At 43.0% G+C, this 24,095-nt stretch overlaps 1 protein-coding gene across 1 annotated transcript in view; it reads left to right on the top strand.

Annotated features, from left to right (window-relative positions):
• The window catches only part of SENP5 (SUMO specific peptidase 5), a 46,605-nt gene that overhangs the window by 18,797 nt on the left and 3,713 nt on the right, over positions 1-24,095 (top strand). Inside the window, exons 3-8 of the mRNA XM_082251760.1 lie at positions 12,183-12,288; positions 17,972-18,119; positions 18,422-18,469; positions 20,861-20,938; positions 21,044-21,181; positions 23,081-23,164. Of these exons, the coding sequence (XP_082107886.1) occupies positions 12,183-12,288; positions 17,972-18,119; positions 18,422-18,469; positions 20,861-20,938; positions 21,044-21,181; positions 23,081-23,164 (602 nt within the window). The remainder of the gene's footprint in view (positions 1-12,182; positions 12,289-17,971; positions 18,120-18,421; positions 18,470-20,860; positions 20,939-21,043; positions 21,182-23,080; positions 23,165-24,095) is intronic.

Raw genomic sequence — 24,095 nt, forward strand, 5'->3', positions numbered from 1 at the left:
TAATGTGCTTGTATGTGGTACATACTAGCACATTATGACATGAGCCTGCTGGGGAACCTGTTTTGTTTTTTTAACACCATTTACTACTGCTTTAAAAAAAAAAAAAAAAATGCTGTAGGCGTAATTAATAGGCACCTGCACATACACTATTGGCCAGTGAAGCATCCTATCATACTTCTGGTAGTCAGTAGGGCCTGAGATTTGACCACAACAGCAGGGTTTTTGAGGCTACTGCAGGTATGTGCAGGTACCTAGAGCTTCACATTCACTTTTGTTCAGTTTTATTTTTACCCATTGGGAAAACACTAGATGTTTTAATTCTGCACTGATTAAACACATGTATGCATGGTTAGACTGGATAATGCTTACCCTTGCCAGGCTTTCTTTGGAGTAGTTTCCTAAAGAAATTTGAGAATTACACATTTCTTGTTACAAAAATTATATTTAGAAAATGTATTTTAAGAAGATAAATCTTAACCATAGGCTAACAGCTAATTATACAGCTGAAATATATGTATGAGGGCGGTCTAATCTTCCAAAGGATTTGTATGCCTGTCTATCTACTCCTGAAATATACACAACTCAGACAGCACAACCAGCTGCTGACCTTAAGTTTTTTTTTTTCCTTTTATTTTCAACTGCAGTTTACCTCCTTAATGGTATTTTTTTCCCCAGAAAAACTTGCGTAAAAGGTTGTAATTAAAATGCATTGCATAGTATAATGCACATTTTGAGGTCAGAAATGTATATAAACCTTTTAGACCAATATATATATTTCTGAAAGCCGCACATATGCAGCATACAGAAATGTTTGTGCATACAAACACAATATACTTTAGGACTTTATTTTTTTTTTATACCTAAATTTTAAGACAAGACGGTCGGTGTACGGGTTATCAGTTTTTACATAGAATTACGAGCCTGAGTACACTTGAGGTTAGTGCTGACTTTAAGCAATACAGATCACCTCCCTGAACCTGGACTGTGATTAGTGAATAATCAGCAGCAGACTTAAGAGTTTATCCCTCTGCTAATGCTTCCTATTAGCATGTTTGCATGCACCCTACCTGATTTGGTTCCCTCTGTTGCCTCTCCTCTGTTTTTGCTCTACTCTAAAGAGGAGTATAGGGGGCTGATACCAAGTCATATTTAGGTATTTATATTACATTTAAAATGCATTTTTTTTTTTTTTTTATAGGACGCAACTATAGCTAAGCTGTATATAGATTTATATGGCATTTTTTGTCACATACCATTAATTTAGATATAAAAATGACTCGGGGGATAAATCCTAGAACTTTTGTTTACCTGGATGTACTGCCATACACTGAGAATGTTTTGTCCATTTAACGTTGAAGCAATTGTTAGAGATCATACTGCTGGTAGCATGACTGATCTGTAAATCCATTAGATTTCCAAGGGAAATTTGGAAAATTTGTATTTGGCAGCTCAGAGTTAGTAGAAATTACTAATGGTGTGAGCTGTGACCCAGTTGAATAGTGGCAGTTAGCTAAAAAGGAGCCATTGATCACACAATGTGAACATGCACACCTTTTTATATGTAGACCTGGGATACTGTATTCATACATGCATACATACATGCATGTGAATTCTCTTCTTAACCCCATAGGGGAAATATGCTTGTTTTCTTGGTATTTTGTCCTCTAGGCTATAGGTGTTGTTTGTCAGCAGTAAACACAAGAAATCTAGTTCCATTTTATGTCTGGCAAGGTGGCGGTCACAGGGATCAGATATTTCAAGGTCCAGGGTATCTGCATTGTTTGTCTTCTAGTCTAGTATAGTGGTTTAAGTTAAGTAACGTGGTTGTTTTTGGTTCCCGGCTCAATAGGGTTTTTTGCCTTCCTCTGTATCAGCTGTGGGTAAAGGAATGTATGTATGTTTTTTTTTTTTCTATTTGTTGAACAAGATAGTCGTGTCTTTCTCTGTCGTTCGACGGACACAGCGCTCCATAGATCATAACTACATAACTACTGGGTTATATTACCTACTTCAGGAGTAGGACTAGGCAGAACAAAAACACCTGGCTACGCCCATAGGCTGTCCTCAGCTGATGTATAACACCCCCCCCCCCTCTCTCTCTGCTCTAGGTAGTCTGTTTTAATCTGTCTAGTCATGAGTAAGGACCTAGGCTCCCTGCTGGGATCTCCTGGTCCTAGCAATTTTTTATCCTCCCTTGCATCTTTTTTGTTTTTTCCCTTGGGAGATCTACAGTCAACTGTCGGGCTGGGCGACGGGCTGGATAATCTAGATTAAGTGGTCTCCCCAGCCAGTGAGCGCATGCAGGCTGCAGCTACGTGCTAGGTTGACCCTCACAGACAGAGGCTGGCCTACGAGTAAAATGTCTCGCAGGGTCGCATACGACCGGACGTGGGTCTGAGTCGCAGCGGTACCTTTGCCGACAGCTCTCCTACTTCGGTGGCGAGGATTCTGCATGGAGCATTACCCGCACCATGGAAGGGAAAGTACAGCCCCCCCTTCCCTTTTGGCATTTTACCACCATTGGGGTGGATGTGGGTAACCTCCAGGGACGGTCGGACTTGCCTGCAGGTTCCCTCCTTGCATCCTAAAATCCCTCAGTGAGCTGGGCTTCCCTTCACTCCTTTTCCCCCCCTGTTCGGACCTGGAGTCTGGTGGGGATACCAGGGCAGAGGAGACCCCTGGGGTCTCCCCCGCCATCCCCACTCTGTAAGGGTCCTGGGATAGCGTGTCCTGTCCTGGTAGTCTGGAGGGGTCCCAGTGTAGTAGACGCCTAGGTGCATGCCCTAACTGGTTGCAGTGTGGGTGTAGTGCAGGGGGTCCCAGTGCAGAGACCGGTGCACAGTGGCGTGTCCCCTAACTTGTGTCCCCTAACTTGTGTCCCCTAACTTGTGTCCCCTAACTTGTGTCCCCTAACTTGTGTCCCCTAACTTGTGTCCCCTCTGTGGAGTCAGTACCTTCAGGAGGGGGTCCCCTTGCAGAGGGTGCATTGTTGCAGAGGATGCAGGGAAGATCCTGGCACCATGCTTCAGCATCTGTAGCTGCCGGTGGCCATGTTGAAGTCTGAAGACAACATGGCAGCCATTTTCCCTTGGTCTGGCTGGACTCTAGCTGGCGGCTATGTTTGTGTAGCCCGATGTCACAGCAGCCATTTTCCCTTAGTCCAGGAGACGCTGGAGAAGACCGAAGCCTCGTGGGGATGCCAAAGGTCTTCTTCCCTGCTCAGTCTGTCTCATCGGATTCTGAGCCTCCACTTTACAGGGTGAAAAAGCAACCATGGCCCCAGTAGTGGAATCTCCGTTCTTTAAGGACCCCGGCTGTTGCACGCAGCATGTTTACTATGGCTGGTTTCGGCGTTACAGCCAGTCTTTGCCTCAGCCCTGGTGTCTCAGACCCTAACTGAATTGGCCAAGCTTTTGAGCCAGTGTCTGGGGAATAAGCAGGTTCCTGCTGCCTATGTTGATTTAACAGACCAGTTGGTCCATGGCCTGCAGTTTTTGTGATGCAGCTTTGGATACAGCTCCTGTGCTGTCCAAACTTTGTTTCGGTGGTGATTAGGCGGGTACTGTGGCTTAAGAATTAGTCTGCAGACCAAACCTCTAAGAAAGCTTTCAGTGATCTGTCCTTTCAAGGCAATTGCCTGTTTGGGGCTACCCTGGATGGCATCATTAAGGGTATCATTGGGGGAGGAGAGTACTTTCCTGCCACAATCAAGGAAAGGGAAGGAACCTCGTCACAGATGAGGGCACTCCTCAGCCCATAGAAAATTGTTTTGTGCTTCCGGGACAGAGAGTAAGGGAAATCAACCTTTCATATCTTCCCCGGGAGGTTCCATGCAACCTTGCTCTGGTAAGCCTAGAGCTAGCTTCTCAGGACCCGCAGACAAGACCCTTTCAGCATGAAGGCATGCCCTCACCCATTATTGGGGTGGGGGGGACATCCTTGCTGGCTTCTGGCCCCATGGACTTTTGTGAGCGTCAAGGAGAGCCACAAAATGCTACTTTTGTGGGTACCCAGAAAGGGGGACTTTTTTTTTTTTTTTTTTTTTTTTTTAGGGTTCTTAGGTCCTGGGTCTCCTTTTCCGGATTTAATTCCTGCAAAGATTCAGGTAATGTCCAAACTTCCTAAGGTCTCCCCTATCCTTGTCCAAAACAGTTATGTTTGCACAGTCCTACTTGCAGCTCCTTTAGCAGGTTCTGCTCCACATGAGGATACTGAGGTTCGTGGCGTGGTCACGGGTTCCTCTGGCAGACGCCGCAGGCATCCAAGGGCCACGGTTCCTGTGAGGAATCAAGGGCGAGGATCTTCGATCATTCTGGTGGCCGTAAACGCAACTTGGGGGCTTCCTCTGAGGAGACCAGTTGTCCCAAGAGCTGATCTACCATCCTGCTTTACAGTTGCTGGTTTTAATGGCTTGGCTATTGAAAGCCAGGTACTGGATCAGTGATCTCTACTATGGTAAAGGCGGGGAAGTTTTCTTCCAGCAAGATATACCATTGTACTTGGAAAGCGTACATTTCTTGGTGTAAGTCGATTGGCGCTCATCCTCGATCCTTTTCTGTGGCTCGGGTCTTAGCCTTTCCTCAACGGGGCGTTGATCAGAAGTTGGCCTTAAGTACCATTTAAGGGCCAGGTGTCTACCTTGGCAATCGTCTTTCAGCAACCCCTAGCCACGCACTCTTTAGTTCGTATCTTCATTCAGGGGGGTCGCCATGTGGCTCCACCTGTACGGTCTCCTTTGCTGCCATAGGATTTAGGTTTAGTGCTTTTGGTTCTCCAAAAACCTCTATTTGAGAATATTCTGCATATTCCCTTGCCTACGTTATCCCAGAAGGTTGCATTCTTGGTGGCTATTACCTCGGCCCGCAGGGTATCGAAATTGGGGGCATTATCTTGTCGCAGTCCCTATTTGCTGGTCCATAGGGATAAAGTTCTTCGTCCCTGTCCATCATTCCTGCCCAAAGTTGTCTGACTTCCATTTAAATAAGAACATTGTATTGCCATCCTTGATTCAAGCCAGCTCATCCAAAGGAATTTGCCATGCATACCTTGGATGTGTGGTTCGGGTGTATGTGGCAGCTACGGAGTCCTTTTTCGGAGGTCAGACATGCTTTTTGTGTATACGGACGGGAAAGGGATGGCTGCTTCAACAGTTACCATCTCGAGATGGATCAGACGGACAGTAAGTCAGACCGTCTTATTCTAATAAAGGTCCGGTTTCAACTTTCCCTGTCACGGCGCATTCTACTCGGGCACAAAGTAATTCTTGGGCCTTCCTTCAAGCATCAATATGGCAAGTTTGCAAGGCGGCCATTTGGTCGTCGGTGCATACGTTCACAAAATTCTACACAGTAGATACTTTAGCATCTGCAGATGCTTCTTTTGGCCACAAGATTTTGCAGGCTGCTGGTTAATAGGGGCTGGTACCTCTTGTGGGGAACTTTTCTTTAATTTATTTCAAATGGGGCTCCTGTGACCCGGTTTAGGGCTCTTAGATTTAGCCTTGGAGTATTCTCCCCACCCCCCTCATTTTTTCCTTTTTGGTACTGCTTTTGGATGTCCCAGTAGTTATGATCTATGGAGCACTGTGTCCGTCAATTAACAAAAGAAAATGGGATTTTTGTACTTGCTGCAAAATCCATTTCTCTGAGTTCGACGAACACAGCATCCACCCCCTCTAAGGAGGTTTGATACTTCTCACTGTTTGCTGCTAAACTGATTACCTAGAGCAGACGGGGGTTATATACCAGCTGAGGCCGGCCCATGTGCGTAGCCAGGTGTTTTTCTGTTCTGCCTAGTCCTACTCCTGGAGGATGCAATTTAAGAGTAGCTGTGATCTATGGAGCGCTGTGTCCCATCTATGAACTTGGAGAAATTGATTTTATGGTAAGTACAAAAATCACTTTTTTTTTTTTTTTTTTTTCATGCTATGTAAATATGAGGAGTAGTTTAGGGGCCAGCAACTTCAACATATAAATGTTCAGCACAGATTTTTTGCTGCATGTGGTATACATTTTAAATCCCAAAAAATTATTTTATCACTTTTGTAAATCACTTACTGACATCTAATAATGTTAACATAATCCTTAAACCTAGGCTTTAATTCAGACTAATTTGTGATCCTAGACAATTCTGAACCTTACACCTAACGTTGCACCTCAAATAAAATTTATGGTATAATCACAATAATACCATCATGCTAGAAATGTCAGTTAACTGTTTGGCACATATTCAGAAAGTGCAAAAATCTGTGACAAAACGCCTACACTAAGATGCCAGAATCAAATTATCCACTCTTTTACAAATGTAAATGGTGTTGGTAATCTGAAAATACAGCTTTTTGACTAGGGGCCCACTCCACCCACAGCCCCTGTGTTTCACAGGAGAAGAAACTGTTCCCAATTAAAGTTGTTTTTTCTTTTTTCAGTTTTGGAGAGAGTGGTGAGGGCTTCACACGGGCTTTCTGATCAGTTCCACCTGTCAGTTTTTCAGGTGGACCTGGTCAGATGCTCCATGCACCCAATGTAGCAGTGGATGTCAGCAGTGACATGTCCGCTGACACTTGCTGCTATCTGACCCTGTCTGTTAAATTCAGATGGATGGTAACCCTATTTACCTTCTGTCTGGAGGATCAGATAAAAACGGACAGGCGGTCCGTTTTCATCAGATCTCCCATAGAGAGGTCCCTCTCTTCACAGTGAGCCGAGACAGACCTGTCATCCACCTGCTTTAGAGGGGATCAGTGGATTGGTTACTGCTGAGAAAAACAGTCCGCCAGGTGGAAAGCCAGTGTGATAGGACCCCTTAGTCAGGTTTTTATTGCTGTCAACCCAGTTAGGCTGGTTTACACTCCTTGTTCTAGAAACTGTCATCAGGAATGATGAAGAATGAAAAATTGTGTTAAACCCAAAAGCAAAAATGTAATAATGGGGTGGCTGCATTAGTGTGGTTTTTTTTTTTCTTTTTTAATTATAGGCTTTTTTCACCCTCTGCTTTCACCTGATGATCTGGCCAGTATGAGGCTGGGTTCATGGATAGGAATCACATCACATTCCTATTAAAACCACATGTATAGTGTCCAGTAGTTGTATAGCTCAAATTGCACTGAAAAGGGTACAGGACCCCTGCCCCCCCCCCCCCCCCCACTGGAATCGGATCACATGGGTGGTTGCACCTATGCCATCCGATTCTTTCACGCTCGCTGGGTTTTGAAAACACTTTTGGGGTGCCATTAACATTGGCTCCCGCTGCGGTTCGCATGAATGCCCTGCGATTTAAATTTGGTGTGGGAAACGTACAGAATGTACTGCGTTTGTGCAATGCGCCTTAGAGCATTCACACTCTGAGCATGGGTGCCTTTAGACAACAGCATTGTCATTGTGGGGGAGGGGGAGTGTTAGATGTGCTAGCAGGTTTAGATACACTAACAATTTGATGCCAAACTCCAGCTCACACTGCAATTCGTTTTTGTTTTTTTTTTTCTTTTGGGATAAAGATTTTACATCAATAAATATAGGGTGATCATTGTAAGCACTCCAGTCAGTGGTACATGGGTTGTCATTGTAAGCACTCCAGTCAGTGGAAAATTGGTTGTCTTAATACCATAAACTGCTGCATTTGGGGGGCAACTTATTTAAAAAACAAACTTACTAGCTGGCTCACCAGGTGAAAATAAATGAGCCTGAAAAAGAAACAATTCAGGCATCACAACCAAATTGGTAAGCTGCAATGTTTTGCGTTTTAATACCACTTTTAGTCATCAGCAGAACAGGAGTAGAGGTTTCCTCTTCCAATAGGGACAACTGTCTAAAGAAGGTAACCACTGGAATTTCCCTCACTTTTGCGGGATTTCCTTTCACTCCCTTTTGTACCTATGGGACAGAAATCTGTCAAATACAGAGATCCCTATTCGACAGAAATCTGTCAAATACAGAGATCCCTATTCTCTCTCCACAATGAAAATAAAAATTTGCATTTAGATATATAGTATTTTAACAGTACAATTATTTTTCTCTAGTCATTTGTAATAGCACATTTACTGCTTGCACATTCACATGATGTGGTTGCATTCACTACCATTTGCTGCATATCTGGGTTTTCTTTTTTTTTTTTTTTTTCCAGTAGAAAATCCACAAGTTTTAATTTTTAAATTATTAATTTAAAGTGGAACCCATAGGCTCTTGTTATAATGTGCATGCTCATAGGGAGCTGCTTCATTCTAGTGCCAACTGGTTTGTACACTGAGCTGCGCATGCATGGCGGTGTACCATTGTGATGTAGCATTATAAGAATTGCTGGCAGGCAGAAAAGCAACTTTAATGAAGCGATATACAGTCTCTTCAGTAAAACAAAAAAAGCCTGCCTGCTGAAGAAAGCTTTTAGCTCTACTTGAACAGCTGGCTGACCTGATCCTCTGCTGATTTTTATCTGTGATTCACCATTCTTTCAACAAAGGTGCCATGCTTGTGCTCCTTCCTTTCCTTGGATTTAAATATTTTCTATACTTTGAACATAGTGCAAATGAAGATTTCGACCTTTAAAATATGAATTTTCATCCTGCTTCCACCATTAGGGAAATTTAGATTGTACTCAAATGTGTGGGGGGAAAATGGCTGGTCAGTGTATGTAGAGTCTCTGGCTGTTATGCCCCCAAGTCTTTGTAGTACAAATGTATTAAATATCTCTGGGTTATTTAATATTTGATGAAATAGGCCAGGAATAAACAATGTTTTTGTTCTGATGTATCTTCTGCATCTAAAGAAATTTGTCGGCATAAAATATGGGAGCTACTACCATGCTAATCTTTTTCAAGCAAGGTTCACGGTTGTGATTATCTTTGCCTCAGTATTTGGTGCACTCTGGTGCTTTGCAAGTACTGAGGCAGCAAGGATGACAAAGCCACAGAGCCTGCACAATTAAAAACCAAAAAAAGTCAGCAATGGCTTTTCCTATATTTTTGTCCCAGGTTCTTTTTAACCCATGCAATGCTATTGATCCTGGCTTTAGTCTGACCTTTTTTACCTGTAAACTAAATGTCAGGTTTGTAGCCCATTTAGGCTTCATGCACACTTGAGCGCAAAACAGCCTATTTTATAGGTGCTTGATTTGACGCCCCTCCATTTTAAACCTGTGTTCCTGCGCACACAGGCATTTAGAGGCAAAAAAAGCCATCACATGCGTATTTAGGAGAGGAGTGTTTTGGCAGAAAAAAATGCTGAAACGTGCCTAAGCACTTGAGTGTTTTATTTCAACTACCTAAATAAATTAATCTGGCCAATGAAATAAACCCCCAAGCATTTGACCTGCCTAAGCGCGTTTGCAAAAATGGGACTTAGGCTTGCTTTTTTTTAAGCCGTTTTTCCTGCTAGGATAAAAGCATTTATTAAAAGTCGCGGTGTGCATGAAGCCTAATTGCCTGCTTTCATGTGATGGATTTGTGATCAGTATTTAGGCACAAGTGGAAAGCAAGTCTCATTCTGTAGATCAATAGCAGTAAAATGATTGCAATTTTTTCAGGGACAGATAACTTAGGTTTAGTAGATAATCTTAATCCCACAGTGATGCAGTATGTATGCATGTGTTGATAGTGCTTACGGCTGAATTCCAGGAATTCAGCCCCTTTGTAATATATGCTTACTATGAGTTAAGTCCAAGAAGGTGCATGTTGGTTTTATGGGGCTCCTGGTAGTAAAGCTATTGCAAACTCCTGAAGCTCCAACACTGAACCTTCTGGTCTCCGATCCTGTAGCTGCTGTGCCCCCTCTTGCCCAATCAGAGTACTTGTGTGAACCCATGTCGGCACAAATCTGATCATTGGAGGAGAGCAGGCTGAGTTCTAAGCACAGCTAGAGAACTGACCACGCTGTATTCTCATGTCTGGTGTAGTAAATTTTTAATAGGAAAGCCGAGAGACTACCAGGACCAGAAATTTCACACAAAGGAAGCCCCTCCAAGAGAACAGGATACTTTTTTTTTTTTTTTAATACACGAACATGGTACAGCAGGCACATATTGGGAATATGAAATGTTGGGTTTACATGTTCTTTAACCCCCTAGTATGCCTGCACGTATTGCAAAATGGCTGAATCGTTGGCTGGAGTTGCCTGGAGTTTAGATTTAATGTCTATGGGTACAGAGATATTGGCCAGTCCGTTAAATCGGTTGTTGCAGTACAGGGACACATTCCCATCTTCCTCCAATTCTTACCTGATGCTTGCAAAGTCACTTTGTGAACAGATTAGAGTGAAGGTTTAGCATGATTGGCAGGTACATTTCTCACCACTTTCTGTGACAGACTGCTTCAACACTGTCCAAGATGTTCACATAGAAGATCTCTTTGGTGTCTCTGGCTCAATAATCTGCCTTAGCCCTAAAATGATTCTAAAGCCATTTCCCTGCCTTCCTTCTCTAAACACTTACCTGAGCCTGCCAGCACTGTGCCTGTCCTGAAGTCTTGGTTTGCACTATGTCCCAGTTCTCACAGAGACTCGGGCAGCAGCAGGAGCCATTGGCTCCGACTGTTGTAAATCAAATCCTGTGAGTTGGGCCAAGCTGCACAGTGTGTCTATAAGACGCAAACAGAGCAGCTCTAGATTGAGCCCCAAGGTGTGCCACAACAGGAAGCAGCTTCCTATGGTGGCACACCGAAAAAATGAGCTAGGAGAGCGGGTGGGGGACCACATAAGAGGATGATCGGGGCTCCTCTGTGCAAAACTATTAAACACAGCAGGTAAGTATAAACCTGTTGAGGAAAAAAATGAGCATTTACAATCGCTTAACTGTTTTGGCTTCCAGATTCCCTGCCAATGATTTTACTAATCTCTGTTAAAGTAAGAGTTCAACCTTTCTGCTTAGCATACATTTTCATGTATAATAGTTTGTGCTATTAGTATAATGTAAACTAACATTTTCTTCAGCTGTAACAAACTGTTCCCAGCGTCGTTGTCCTATGTGTTTTAAAATTGTTTCAGCTGCTGCAATGATGGAAGCAACAATAGTACCCTTCTGCCTTCTAAACATTGTTCAGTAAGCTATGATCTAGTGCTCAGTTTTGTCATACCCTAAGATTTGAGTTGGTTACTGGAACTTTTTGGTCACCGCTAAAAGGAAGTACTGAACACAATCCTTATCTTTTAGTGCATGGGGTGGGGGGGGGTCTCCCAAGTAGCTTAATCTGGGTATACACTAGCAGAATCCTGCTCCTTTAAAGAGGAAGTAAACCCTCCTCATGAAGTTGTACCTATAGGTAAGCCTATGATAAGGCTTACCTATAGGTACTGTAAATATCTCCTAAACTTACACCGTTTAGGAGATATTTACCTTTAATGCAGCCAGTGACGTCACTGGCGCATGCGCTCTGAAGGAACGGCTGATCGTGCCGTTCCTTCAGAGCCCCGTGCCGTGACCGTCGGCTCCCGTGCGCGTGCGCGGGAGTGACGTCACCGCGGCTCCGGCCAATCAGATGACCGGATGCCGCGATCCCGGAAGACGGGCGACATGTCATGTCGCCCGTCATACAGGTAAGAGAGCGGCACGGCGGGGGCTCGTTCTAAGGTAAGTATTTCATAATGAGCTAGTATGCGAAGCATACTAGCTCATTATGTCTTTCTCTTGCAGCTTCTAAAAAAAAAAAATTTTTTTTAAATGAGTGTACAACCTCTTTAAATTTTCTCTTCACAGCAGAAGAAGAAAATAAACATCAATTTGACCCCACTAGTGATTAGAAAAACAAGCTTTCTTACAGTGCAAAATGTTGAAAAAAGTCTACTAGTGTATATACACAGCTTAAGGCCCTGTTCACACCTGAGCGTTTTTCAGCTCGTAAAAGCTAATTTCTAAAGTCTTAAAACGCCCAACAAGCCAAATCCTCTTCATTTTAATGGTCCCTGTTCACATATGAGCATTTTGTCACCTGAAGCTCAACATGAGCTTCTTTTTTGGCAGATTACAAGCATTTTTTTTTTAGATGTCAATGCCTGCCTCCAAACGCCTGCAAAAAACCTGAAAAAAGTAAAAAAAAAAACTCCTGAAAACGATACGCTCAGGTGTGAGTGGAGCCTAAGAGTTGCTGGTTTTGTTTCTTATTTTACCTGTAAAATACAAGGAGAATCTTTTATCCTTGTGTTCCTGAATCTGTATTGATATACATATGTAGGTATTTCAATATTTTTTCCTTTCTATCCAAGGTCTTCTAAATGAGACTATGAAGAAATATGGTAGTTTAATCCCATTGTCTGAGAAAGATGTGCTGACTCGATTAAAGGAAGTCTTCAATGAGGACCTTTCCTACAGGTTTGATATATTGAAATTGGGTGTTTGGTGGTAGGTTTGATGTTTTCCTGTGAAAAAGGGAATTTGTGTCCGCCTCCAGCACTTTTGGTTCAATTCCACAAAATACTTTGCAGAAGTGGACCCAAAACTTTGGCACAAAGGATGGTTTTGGAATAATTCAAACACAAGAGGACTAAAATAAGTGTTGAATTCTGTCTTTCTCTATCGTCCATTGACAGTATGCTTCTTCTACCATAGGGTTATGCTGCCTCCTACAGTAGTAGTAGTAGTACTAGACCATGAAAAAATTCACTGACATGCCTACAGGGGCTGTCTTTCACGGCATAACCCAACACACACTCTGCCACAAGCCAGTTTTCTTGCTGCCTAGTGAAGGAGTAGGACCTAGGTTTCCTGCTGAGATTTCGATCGCAGTTTTTTTTATTCTTTTAAGGATATTTGTTTCTCTTTACTCGCTAATGCTAGCTAGTGTCAGGGGAATCCTCCTGGTGGACTACAGGCGACAGCCGGCTGAGGTTTTGCACTGGATAATATAGATCCTTATGGTCTTCCAGCCTGGCCGACGAGCGTGAGCAGGTTATAGTTCCACACTAGGCGTCGCCACGACAGAGCCCCTGTGGACAGGGACGAGCCTGTGAGTGGATGTCTCACTGGACGCATCGACCTGGAACGCCCTGAGTCGCAGCTTACCTCTCGACTGGCAGCCCCCCCACTCAGGGTGGGAGATGGTCTGTCCGGAGCGGAGCCCACTCGGTCCATGGTACAGTGAGTAAACGGATCCCCTTATGTCCCTAGTGACCTCTGGGGGGGATGTGGGCCCACTCCTGGGGATAATAGGACCCTGTTTTCCTAAAGGATCCCCCTGGCCTATCAGGATTCCATCCTTGCCCCCGCATGGGGGTGTTATATTCGGCGCCTGGCACCCAAGGGGGGGTATACAGTGGTACCTTATCCTGTGGTGTCTTTTTAAGTAGAACCTAGTGTGGTCTTGTATCTGGATCCTGACTGCATGGCAGCGTTGGTCGCCATCTTAGGTATGGGCATCGGCTCCCTGCGCGTGAGGTGATGTGGCCATTTTCCCTGGGCTTCCTATACGGTTGTATTGGCACCATTTTTTTGTAGCCTGGAGCTACACAGGCAGTTCGACCTCTTGTGGATTGATGTCACTTTCTGTGACATTGCTTCCTGTGCTCAGTTCTCCATGCTGCAGACGTTGCTGGTTGCTCTGAGGTGATACAGTATGGGGTTCGTTTCTGGGCATTCCCTGAGCACTCTGGTACCTGCCGCTGTTTAAAGGGTAACTCCGAGTACAGCGCAATCGGGCCCGGTGGACAGACAGGTGGAATCCCTTTCCCGTCACCTCCATGTTTTGGCAGGTTCGGTACAAAAAACAATTTTGGTGTCCGTTATGGTTTCACAGATGGTAATGGTATGGGGTTAAAGTGCTTAGGGGTAACTTGAACACTGAGATGGTTTCCCCCGACCTTGATTGGACTCACGGACCAGATGGAGCAAGGTGTTTCTCTGTGATGCGTCCTTGGACGCTGCCCTCTGGTTGCCAGTGGGTCAGCGGTAGGGATTGCCATACGCCGAATGTGACTTAAGAGCTAGATGGCTAACCAGGCTTCTATGTAGGCCTTAACAGATCTCCCTGTTCTGGGTAAGTGATTGTTTGGAGACTCCTTGGATGAGTTGGTAAAGGTATCGGGGACACAAGAGAAATGTAAACCGTTCAGGGCCTCTGGAGGGAGAAAAAAGGCTTGGTCGGGTAAGCCCAAGACCAGTCAGTCCGGTTTGGCGGACAAATCCTCTTCTGCATGAAGGGGCGCCCTCAACCGTTTTCTGGGATGGGGGGGGGGGGGGGAGTCTGCGTTTTCTTTCAGGAAACCTGGATGTCCTTGATCGGGACAAATGGATTCCCGAACTGATTCGTTCCAGGTACAAGTTCGAGTTTCGGTCTAGGCTAGCAGATTCTTTCTCTCAAATCTTCCTCTGTCTCCAGGTCACTTGAACGGTCTCAGGGAGGCAGTGCAGGACCTCGTTGCACAAGAAGGGATTGTGTCGGCTCCCTCGCAGGACCGATTTCGAGGTTTTTATTTAAACCTGTTCACAGTGCCCATAAAAGAGGGCACGGTGCGTCCTAATTTGGACCCCAAGACTGAACCGCTTTGTGCGGATGCAGTAGTTTTGGATGGAATCTATTCGGTTGGCAGTGGCGTCTTTAGATCAGGGGGATTTTTTTTTTTTTTTAGCCTCCATTGACATCAAAGATGCACATCCCTATATTTGGGGGGCACCAGAGGTATCTCCGCTTTACGGTGGTGGAGGAGCACTTTCAGTTTGTGGCGTTTAACCTTTGGTCTTGCCTCCGCTCCCAGAGTCTTCACCAAGGTTTTTGGCCCTGGTGTTGGCATTGCTGCACAAAAGAGCGATTGCGATCCTAGGGTATCTGGACGACCACCTGTTGAGAGCAAGCTCTCACCCAGCCTTGTTGGGCAATCTATCCCGGTTCAGACCCTTCAAGAGTCCGAGTGGATCATCAACTTCAAATCTGCACTGACCCCGTTGGTGTGACTGGATTACCTGGGACTAACTCTGGACTCTGTGGCGAGGGTCTTTCTTCCCGGGGAGAAACTTCAGAAGTTGCAGGAGAGATCCGGTTGCTGCTGGAAAGCGATCTCTTTATGGACATGCATGAAAGCCCTGAGTTTGATGGTCTCGACCTTCGAGGTGGTCTCCTTCGCTCAGTTTCATTCCAGGCTCCGCAAAAGGAGATCCTTGTCAAGTGGAACAAGAATCTACAGTCCATAGACAGAATGAGAAGTTTGAGCCGACTCACGAGGTCAACGCTCTGTTGGTGGCTTCAGTCGCCTGCCCTGAGTCAGGGCAAGTCCTTTCTACCGCTGCTATGGGCGGTGGTCACCATGGATGCCAGCCTGTCGGGCTGTGGCAGGCTGCTGGGCAACCCCTGTGCCCAGGGAGTCGGGTTGACAGAGGAGTCATCTTTACCGATCAATGTTCTGGTACTCAGAACAATTAAGATTTGTCTGATCTATTGCACAAATCGACTGCACGGTCTCCCGGTTCAGATCCAGTCGGAACACTGCCACGGCTGTGGCCTACATCAATCATCAAAGGGGCACAAAGAGTGCCCGGGTGGCCCAGGAGGTGGCCGAGGTTCTGACATAGGCGGAAGGATAGTTTCCGGCTCTCTCCACAGTTCACATTCCGGGAATGGAGACTTGGCAAGCGGATTACCTGAGTCAGGTTCTGGATCACAGGGAATGGTCCCTTCATCCAGAGGTATTTCGTCTCCTGTGTGTGACCTTTGGGGTACCCCGGAGGTCGACTTGTTTGTATCTCGGCTAAACAGAGGTGCAAAGGTTCGTGGCCAGAGCTCGAGATCCTCTGGCCGATGCCACAGACGCATTGGTAGCTCCTTAGAGCCAGCATCGGCTGATTTATGCCTTCCCTCCGATACAGCTGTTAAGGTTTTCTCTGCAGGATGGCGGTGGAGCATGTTCCGGTGCTTTTGGTGGATCCAGACTGGCCTTGTCGGTCTTGATACGCAGACCTGGTAAAGATGGTCGTCGTGCCTCCCTGGCCTTTGGGGGAGGACCTGCTGTCTCAGGGGCCGATCCTCCATCCTGCTTTACGGTTGTGGGCTTTAATGGCATGGCTGTTAGAAGGCCAGGTGCTGAGAGATAGCAGTGTCTCTGAGTCTGTGCTTCCTACCCTGCTGAGGGCTAGTACAGCGACTTCCAGAAAGATTTTATCATCGCATGTGGAATATGTATATTTCATGGTGTGAATTGCAAAAATTGCACCCTTGCCTTTTTTTGGTGTCTAGGGTCTTGGCTTTCTTGCAGAAAGGAGTTGAGTAATGGTTGGCCTTGGACATGATCAAGGGCAAAGTGTTGGCTTTGGAGATGTACTTCCAACGCCCGTTGGCTGCTAATACCTTAATTCACACCTTTATTCAAGGGGTTTGTCATATGGCTCCTCCGAGACGATCCCCCCCCCCCCCCCTTGCTTTCGTGGAATTTGACTTTGGTTTTGTCTATTTTTCAAAAGCAACCTCTTTTTGAGAATATAGAGACATATGTCTGCCTTTATCTCAGAAGGTTGCCTGTTCGCTGGCTATTACTTCTGCTTGCAGAGTGTCTAAGTTGGCGGCGTTTTCCTGTCCTCCTTATTTGGTCGTCCACAGAGATAGTGGTTCTCCGACCTAATCCATCTTTTTTTTTTTTTTTTTTTTTTTTTTTTTTTTTTTCTTCCTACGGTCGTGTCTGATTTCCATTTTTAAATGAAGACCTTGTTTTGCCTTTACTCTGTCCTAAGCCTTAGTAAGCATCCCAAGGAAATTGCCTTGCACTCTCTGGATGTGGTTCAGGTGATCAGGGTTTGCCGGTTGGCCACGGAGTCTTTTATAGGAAATCAGACTTTTTTTTTTTTTTTTTGTCCTTACTGAGGGATCTCGTAAGGGTTGGCTGGTCTGCTGCGACAATATCGAGATGGATTAGGCAGACGGTTGTACAGGCTTTTTCATTGAAGGGTCAGGTTCCTCCTTTCCCTGTCACAGCGCGTCCTACCAGGGTGCTGAGTGCCTTTTGGGCTTTTCATCATCAGGCCTCTGTTATTCAAGTGTGTAAGGCTGCGGCTTGGTCGCCCGGGCATGCTTTTACAAAATTCTACAAGGTGGTTTTGTTGGCATCTTGAATGCATCCTTTGCCCGCAAGGTGTTTAAGCCCCGGAAGATTTTACCCCCTTCCTGACTAGGCCCGATTTTGCGATTCGGCACTGCGTGACTTTAACGGACAATTGCGCGGGCGTGCGAACGCTGTACCTAACGAATTTGAAGTCCTTTTTTTCCCACAAATAGAGCTTTCTTTTGGTGGTATTTGATCACCTGTGCGATTTTATTTTTTATTTTTTTTGATCATGCACTATAAACAAAGAGCGACAATTTTGCAAAAATAACAATATTTTTCACATTTTTTTATATGAAATTCCCCCCCAAAAAAATGTAAAAATCAAAATTTTTTTTAACATTTTTGGCCAATTTGTTTTCTGCTACATATGTTTGGTAAAAAGTCGCAAAAAGCGTATTTTGATTGGTTTGCGCAAAAGTTATTGCGTTTACTAACTAAGGGAAAGATTTTTGGCGGCGATCGCGTGTTTTTTTTTTTTTTTGGTTGCTTTCTTCCGTCCCCTCATGCCTACACTGCTTTGAAACGTCCCTATGGTATAAGAAGCATAAAAGCTGCGTCTGTCAATGGACGATAGAGAAAACCTGTATTTTTGTAAGAACTTACTGTAAAATAGTTTTCTCTGGAGTCCATTGACAGACGCAGCACCCACTCCTCTGTTATGGGATGGTTTGTGTCTTCTTTTTCACTTCTGGTTACGAAACTGGCTTGTGACAGTGTGTGGGGTTATGCCGTGAAGGACAACCCCTGTAGGCGTGTCAGTGAATTTTTTCACTGCCTAGTACTACCCCTGTGGGGGGCAGCATAACCCTATGGTATAAGAGCTGCATCTGTCAATTACCTTCAGAGAAAATTATTTTACAGTAAGTTCTTAAAAAAGTCCAGATTTCTTAGTTTCATGGGGGTTATTTGGCTACAGTCAAATCCAAATTGGTAAACATACATTCTTTTGACTTTATATTTTTATTTCCAAGGGCTTCCTTCATCAACAAAGAAATATCAAAATATAGAGCCAAGAATTCCAAGACTACTGCGTGCAGTTTCCGTGTCTTATACAATAAACATGTGCTTGATCTGGATGACCTCACTACCCTTGATGGACAAAATTGGATCAATGATCAGGCATGATGTGTTTTGAATTTATTTTCAGGTTTGATAAGTTTGTAAAGTTGTAGTGAAGTGGCCTATTTTTCACCCTCATTTGCTTGTAGGAAGTATAGATGTTGCTCTATAGATGGCATATAAATATCCTTTTTATCTAAGCCTGTTTGAAAATATTTATTGAATGGTCTTCCAGAATAAAAATGAACAATGATATAATTGCAGAGCAAGTGCCTGGTTTTATCTATTGTGTTGATCAGCTGGATGGGAGCTTTTGTTTAAATATCTTTTTTTTTTTTTTTTTTTTCCTTCTCTCTTTACAGGTTATTAATATGTATGGTGAACTAATTATGGATGCTGTTCCAGACAAGGTATGCCTTACCATTAACCCTTTTCCAAAATGTAAGCCAAAGTTTTATAGCACTATATTTCTTGTTTTCAATTGCATATGGACAGAATAAGTTGTGTACTTAAAGCAAAGGGTTTTTTTTTTTTCTCCAGATCATGGCAATGCATGTCTTTTATACCTTAAAGCTAAACTCCAGGAATTGGACAAAATTCTACTCTTGCAGTGCACCCTCTGCTCCCACACTGCAAGGGCTACCTGCTTGACTGCAAAACTAGGGGTGCAAAATAAGGTGTACTATAACATTATTTCTTGCTGCAGCAGAGTATCTCCAGATATGCGACTGTTCGCTTAAGACACTCCTGCCTCCACCACATACAATAATGGTGTAATAGCCCAGCATTGTACCTCATGGTCTTGAGGGACTACCGACAGCGTGAAGCGCTGGAGTCCAAGGCATGACGAGTAAAAGTTCTTGGAATAAAAGACTAGGACTGAAGAGATTTAACCCTAGCGGTACCTTGACGGCACCCTAAAAGGGTCGATTTTGTTTGCCGAATTCCTGGAGTTGGGCTTAAGCATTCAGACATTGCTAACTTCTATGAATAGTTAGAATGAATAAAACTTTGTCTGGAACTCAGTAAGCTCTGGCTTTTTCATAATGGTTCTTTGATAGGGGACCTGTCATTAAAGAAATGTGTGTTGACGCCTCAGAAAATAGTATGTTCATCTTCAGGCTTCAATTACCCAGTATTGTACACTTGGTTATAGAAGAACTCCAGGAAGGAAACTTTTTTTAAAAGTTTGCTTTACAAATAATTGAATCTTAGGAGGTGTATGCCACCTTCTGGATCGTTGACTGTTATTTACAATTTACACTTTCTTTAAACGCCAATATATAGTTTTTGCTATACTTCCGGTGCTCTGACAGCGGTCTTGAGGTTCTCCCACACGCAAGCTTACTTGTCCATCCCTCCTCTTCCTGTCCATTCAGAATCTGTTTTTTTTTTTTTTAATGGCTTTCAAGAATACAAGATGTTCTCTTAATGGCAGGGTTCGTACGGTCATGAAAAACATGGAAAAGTCATGGAATTTTAAAATGGCAATTTCCAGGCCTGGAAAAGACAAAATTTTGGAAAAGTCATGGAAATTTGTTTCAAAATCACTGTATATATCGAATATACAGAAAAGAGAGAAAGGCGCCACTCAGTGTAACAGATGTAAATTTTATTGACACATTAAAAACACATAGAGGTAAGCGTCTATCTTCATAGCTCCGCGTCCTTCTGGGTCTGCTGTGTTTCTGTCCCTGAGGCTGGCCAGCAGCTGGGAGATGACACTAGGGGAGAACCAATCGGGGCACTCAGTCAGATCAAGGCAGCGGTGAAGCGCATACCTCACTGGAGGGTCGCACGAACGTGATGATGCGGGGGGCGGTAACCGATTTCGGAGCATGCGTGAACCGGTTACCGCCCCCTGCGTCATCACGTTTGTGCGGCCCTCCAGTGAGGTATGCGCTTCACCGCTGCCTTGATCTGACTGAGTCCCCTGATTGGTTCTCCCTTTGTGTCATCTCCCAGCGGAAGGACGCCGTGCTATAAAAATAGACGCTTCCCTCCATGTAAGTTTTTTTTTTTTTAATGTGTCAATAAAATGATTTACATCTGCTACACTGAGTGGCGCCTTTCTCTCTTTTCTGCCTGTTAGTGGGACTGTTGCTTCGGCCTAACAAATAGCTGCCCTCGATGTAAGCGTCACATCACATTTGTGCATCTGTGCCATTCATGCCAGTCCGGCTGCACCTTATCCATCATGACTGACTGAACTGAAGCTTTATCCCCAAGCCGGAGCACCCATCAAATCCTTTTTCTTTCTCCAGTAGATTTGAATATAGTTGATAATATTGGTTAAATTACAATAGTTACATAGACATTTCATGAAACATTAGGTTATGAATATTTACTTGAAGTCATGGAAAAGTTATGGAATTTTATTGGTAAAAATGTGTACAAACCCTGTAATGGACAATGGGAGGGGAGGGATGGGTAAAGGACAGGGCGGCCACAGGTCCTTCAGTCTGAGCACCCAAAGTATAGAAATAAGCTATAAAATCAGCGTCCAATTAAAGTTTATATTGTACATCTAACAGGCAGCAGTGTTTCAGCAGGTGGCATACACATCCTAAGATTTAACTATTTTTAACTTAGCTGATTAAAAAAAAAAAAAGCCCTGGACTACTTCAAATTGGAGCTCCCAGGTTGCAAAATTGTTAGTGAAAGCTGAGGGGACATCATGACAGCAAGGCAGCTAGCGCTTTTGAGGGATTTTTCTTATGACATGTTCTCTTTAACAAAATGTTTACATCTGGCAGCAGTGTTTAATGCTTGATAATGGCTGTTTGTATTCTTTCAAAAAGGTTCATTTCTTAAACAGTTTCTTTCACCGGCAACTTATGACCAAAGGTTATAATGGTGTAAAAAGATGGACTAAAAAGGCAAGTGATTTAATCTTACCGTTACTTTTTTTGTATAAATATTTTATCACAGCGAAAATATGATCCTTGACCATTGTTTGAAAATCTTTTTCTATTTTCCAACAGGTGGATGTTTTCAAAAAGATCTTGTTGTTAATTCCAATTCACCTGGAAGTTCACTGGTCTCTCATTACTGTGAATATACCCAAAAAGCTAATTTCCTTCTATGATTCCCAAGGCATACATTTTAAATTCTGTGTAGAGGTAAAGTGCACTTTATAAATTGGAGTTCATCATTTTATGTTTGTATCCTTGTTACCCTTAATATTTGATTAACCACCTTGGCGGTAATCCCGAGCGTGACTCGGGGGTTGATTTTTCATATAGGGAGCGGTAACCCCGAGTCACGCTCGGGGTGGATTGCAGAGAGCGCAGCGGTGTTCTCTTACCTTCTCCTGGCGATCCAGCGATGATCTCTCATTGCTGCGACCGCCAGCCGAGAGTCCCGCCACTCTCCGTCCCTCCGTCGGTGTGATCACTTCCTAGTTCCGTTCCCTGCAGCAGCAATGCTGCATGGGAGCGGAACTAGGGAGGGAAATTAAAAAAAAAAAAAAAACGTAACACAAAACACATTTTATAATATATATATGTATGTATGTATGTGTGTGTGTGTGTGTGTGTGTATATATATATATATATATATATATATATATGTGTGTGTGTGTGTGTGTGTGTGTGTGTGTGTGTGTGTGTGTGTGTGTGTGTATGTATATATATATATATATGTGTGTGTGTGTATATATATATGTGTGTGTGTGTATATATATATATATGTGTGTGTATATATATATATATATATATATATATATATATATATATATATATATATATATATATATATGTGTGTGTATATATGTGTGTGTGTATGTATATATATATATATATATGTGTGTGTGTATATATATATATATATATATGTGTGTGTGTGTGTGTGTGTGTGTGTGTATATATATATGTGTGTGTGTGTGTGCATATATATAACGTGTGTGTGTATGTATATATATATATATAATGTGTGTGTGTGTGTATATGTATGTGTGTGTATATATATATATATATATATATATATATATATATATATATATATATATATATATACACACACACACATATATATCTATATATAATGCATGAATTATAATCTAATCAATAATATTTTATTATATATATTTATATATTAAATAATAAAATAATATTGATTCGATTATAATTCACGTGTTTGTGTTTAAAATTTATCACATCTGGGATGTCTACTAGAGTCTTGTTTTGGTCAGGTTTAAGTCAGTAATTACTAAGAATTGTAGGCCTATAATACATAACGCCAAATTTCCATGAAAACAATTGTACCGCTTTTGGTATGTAATTCCTGACATAATCATACCGCCAGGGAGGTTAATAATCATTGGTGTCTTTTGTGGCAAAAAAAATCCAATAGTGGGGCATAATTTCATTGTATAGAATATTGGCTCTTGGTGTATAGTATGTTTAAACATTTTCTTTTCCAGTTAAATTGAAGGGTTTCCCTTATCACTGGCAACAAATAGAAATAATAGTAAAGTTTTGGGAAATGATTATTTACAAACAGTTATTTTTATGAGTATTTTTGACTCCAAATGGGGGATTCCCACCCTATTCTATCCCTGTGATGCCCGAACAAACAATCGTGGCAATCGGCGAAGGAACATGCCTACAATAAAAAACTTTAAATGTTCTCCCCTTTCCACACTATTTAAAAACCTGTCACGTTTTTCATTCAGAGCACAATAACATGTTCTTTGCCCCATCTCCTTTATTACTAATATTTCCTTTCTAAATGCTCCAAACTCTCCTGTTTGCCAGCCAGAGCCCTTGGAATTACTAAATGCTACCTTGTTTTACATGGCGCCTGATCCTGATCTGGGGTGTTAATGGAGAGAACCTACCTTTACTCCCAAAATACCTTGTGAGTTTGAATTGTATATCTGTAAATTGATCCATAGGTATTGTATTGCAATGATGTTGTGTTGCCTACTTGTTTCATGCACTTAAGTTGGCTTCCATTCTGCTCTTTACTGAAGTCTTCTCTCATTTTTTTTTTTCCCCCTGAATGTGTATCGTTTGCAGAATATCCGCAAATACCTAATTACAGAAGCCAAGGAGAAAAGTTACCCCGAGTTTCTTGATGGATGGCAGACTGCTGTTACCAAGGTATGTTGCAATTACAATGCAGTTTTTGTTTTGCTCCTGTTGGTGCTTGGTAACACTGTCCCTCTTCACAAGACTGACTACAAGCTTATTGGTGGGTTTGGAGTAGTTGTTGAACACTTAAATTGTCGATTTCCATTCACAGCTTGTGCTTTAGGGGTAGTTTTCAGTGCAGCTAAACTCGTGGATGGGAAGCTATTTCTTTTCTGCATTGTTCTATGAGGGAAGCAGAAATTTAGAAAAAGTAGGATTTTGCTGCCTACAGGCGTTTGGGGCACTGACAAACCATAAGTTGAATTTTCATTTTTCCTTGGTGCCTCAATCTATAGTCTTGCTACACTCTTGGTGCTTTGTTCCTCAATTACTTTAGTCAAAGCTCTCTGCTGCACTGCTACTTGCATTGGCCACTAAATGGCTATCTGGATCGGCAGCTTCTCAGCGTTATCTTTAGAGACTGTACTTGATTCCTAATGTGCTGGGCTAAATTGAGTTTGCAACCAACAAATAGTGCAATACAACCCATTCAAAAAGATAAGTGAAATGGGAAAGGGAGATTCAAATGCTGAGCTTTTCAGTGTGGCTTTCCAGACCTTTGTCTACAGTGTTGGCCATAGAACATTTTCTTAGTTGAGTGCCATGAGACAGACCTAGGCGTGACTCTGTCCCCTTAGACTCTAAGTAAGACAAGTTAGGCTAAGGCATCAGGCGCATCTATCTATGATGAAATTTTTGTTTTTGGGTCACCCCTGCTCTTGCAGGTAACTTCAGTTTACAGTAGTTTGTTTTAAAGCTTATAGATGGTATGTACTAACCCCCAGTACCCACAAACATTCAAAGCCCCTGGTAAGCCTTTTGCATTAAGGTGACTGTGGCTGAATAATTGGGCTTTTTATTTTGTCAAAAAATGGTAAATCCATTTTCATGTAAAATGGTT

This window comes from Pelophylax lessonae (assembly GCF_965119305.1).
Source record: "Pelophylax lessonae genome assembly, chromosome: 3".
Lineage (NCBI taxonomy): Eukaryota > Metazoa > Chordata > Amphibia > Anura > Ranidae > Pelophylax > Pelophylax lessonae.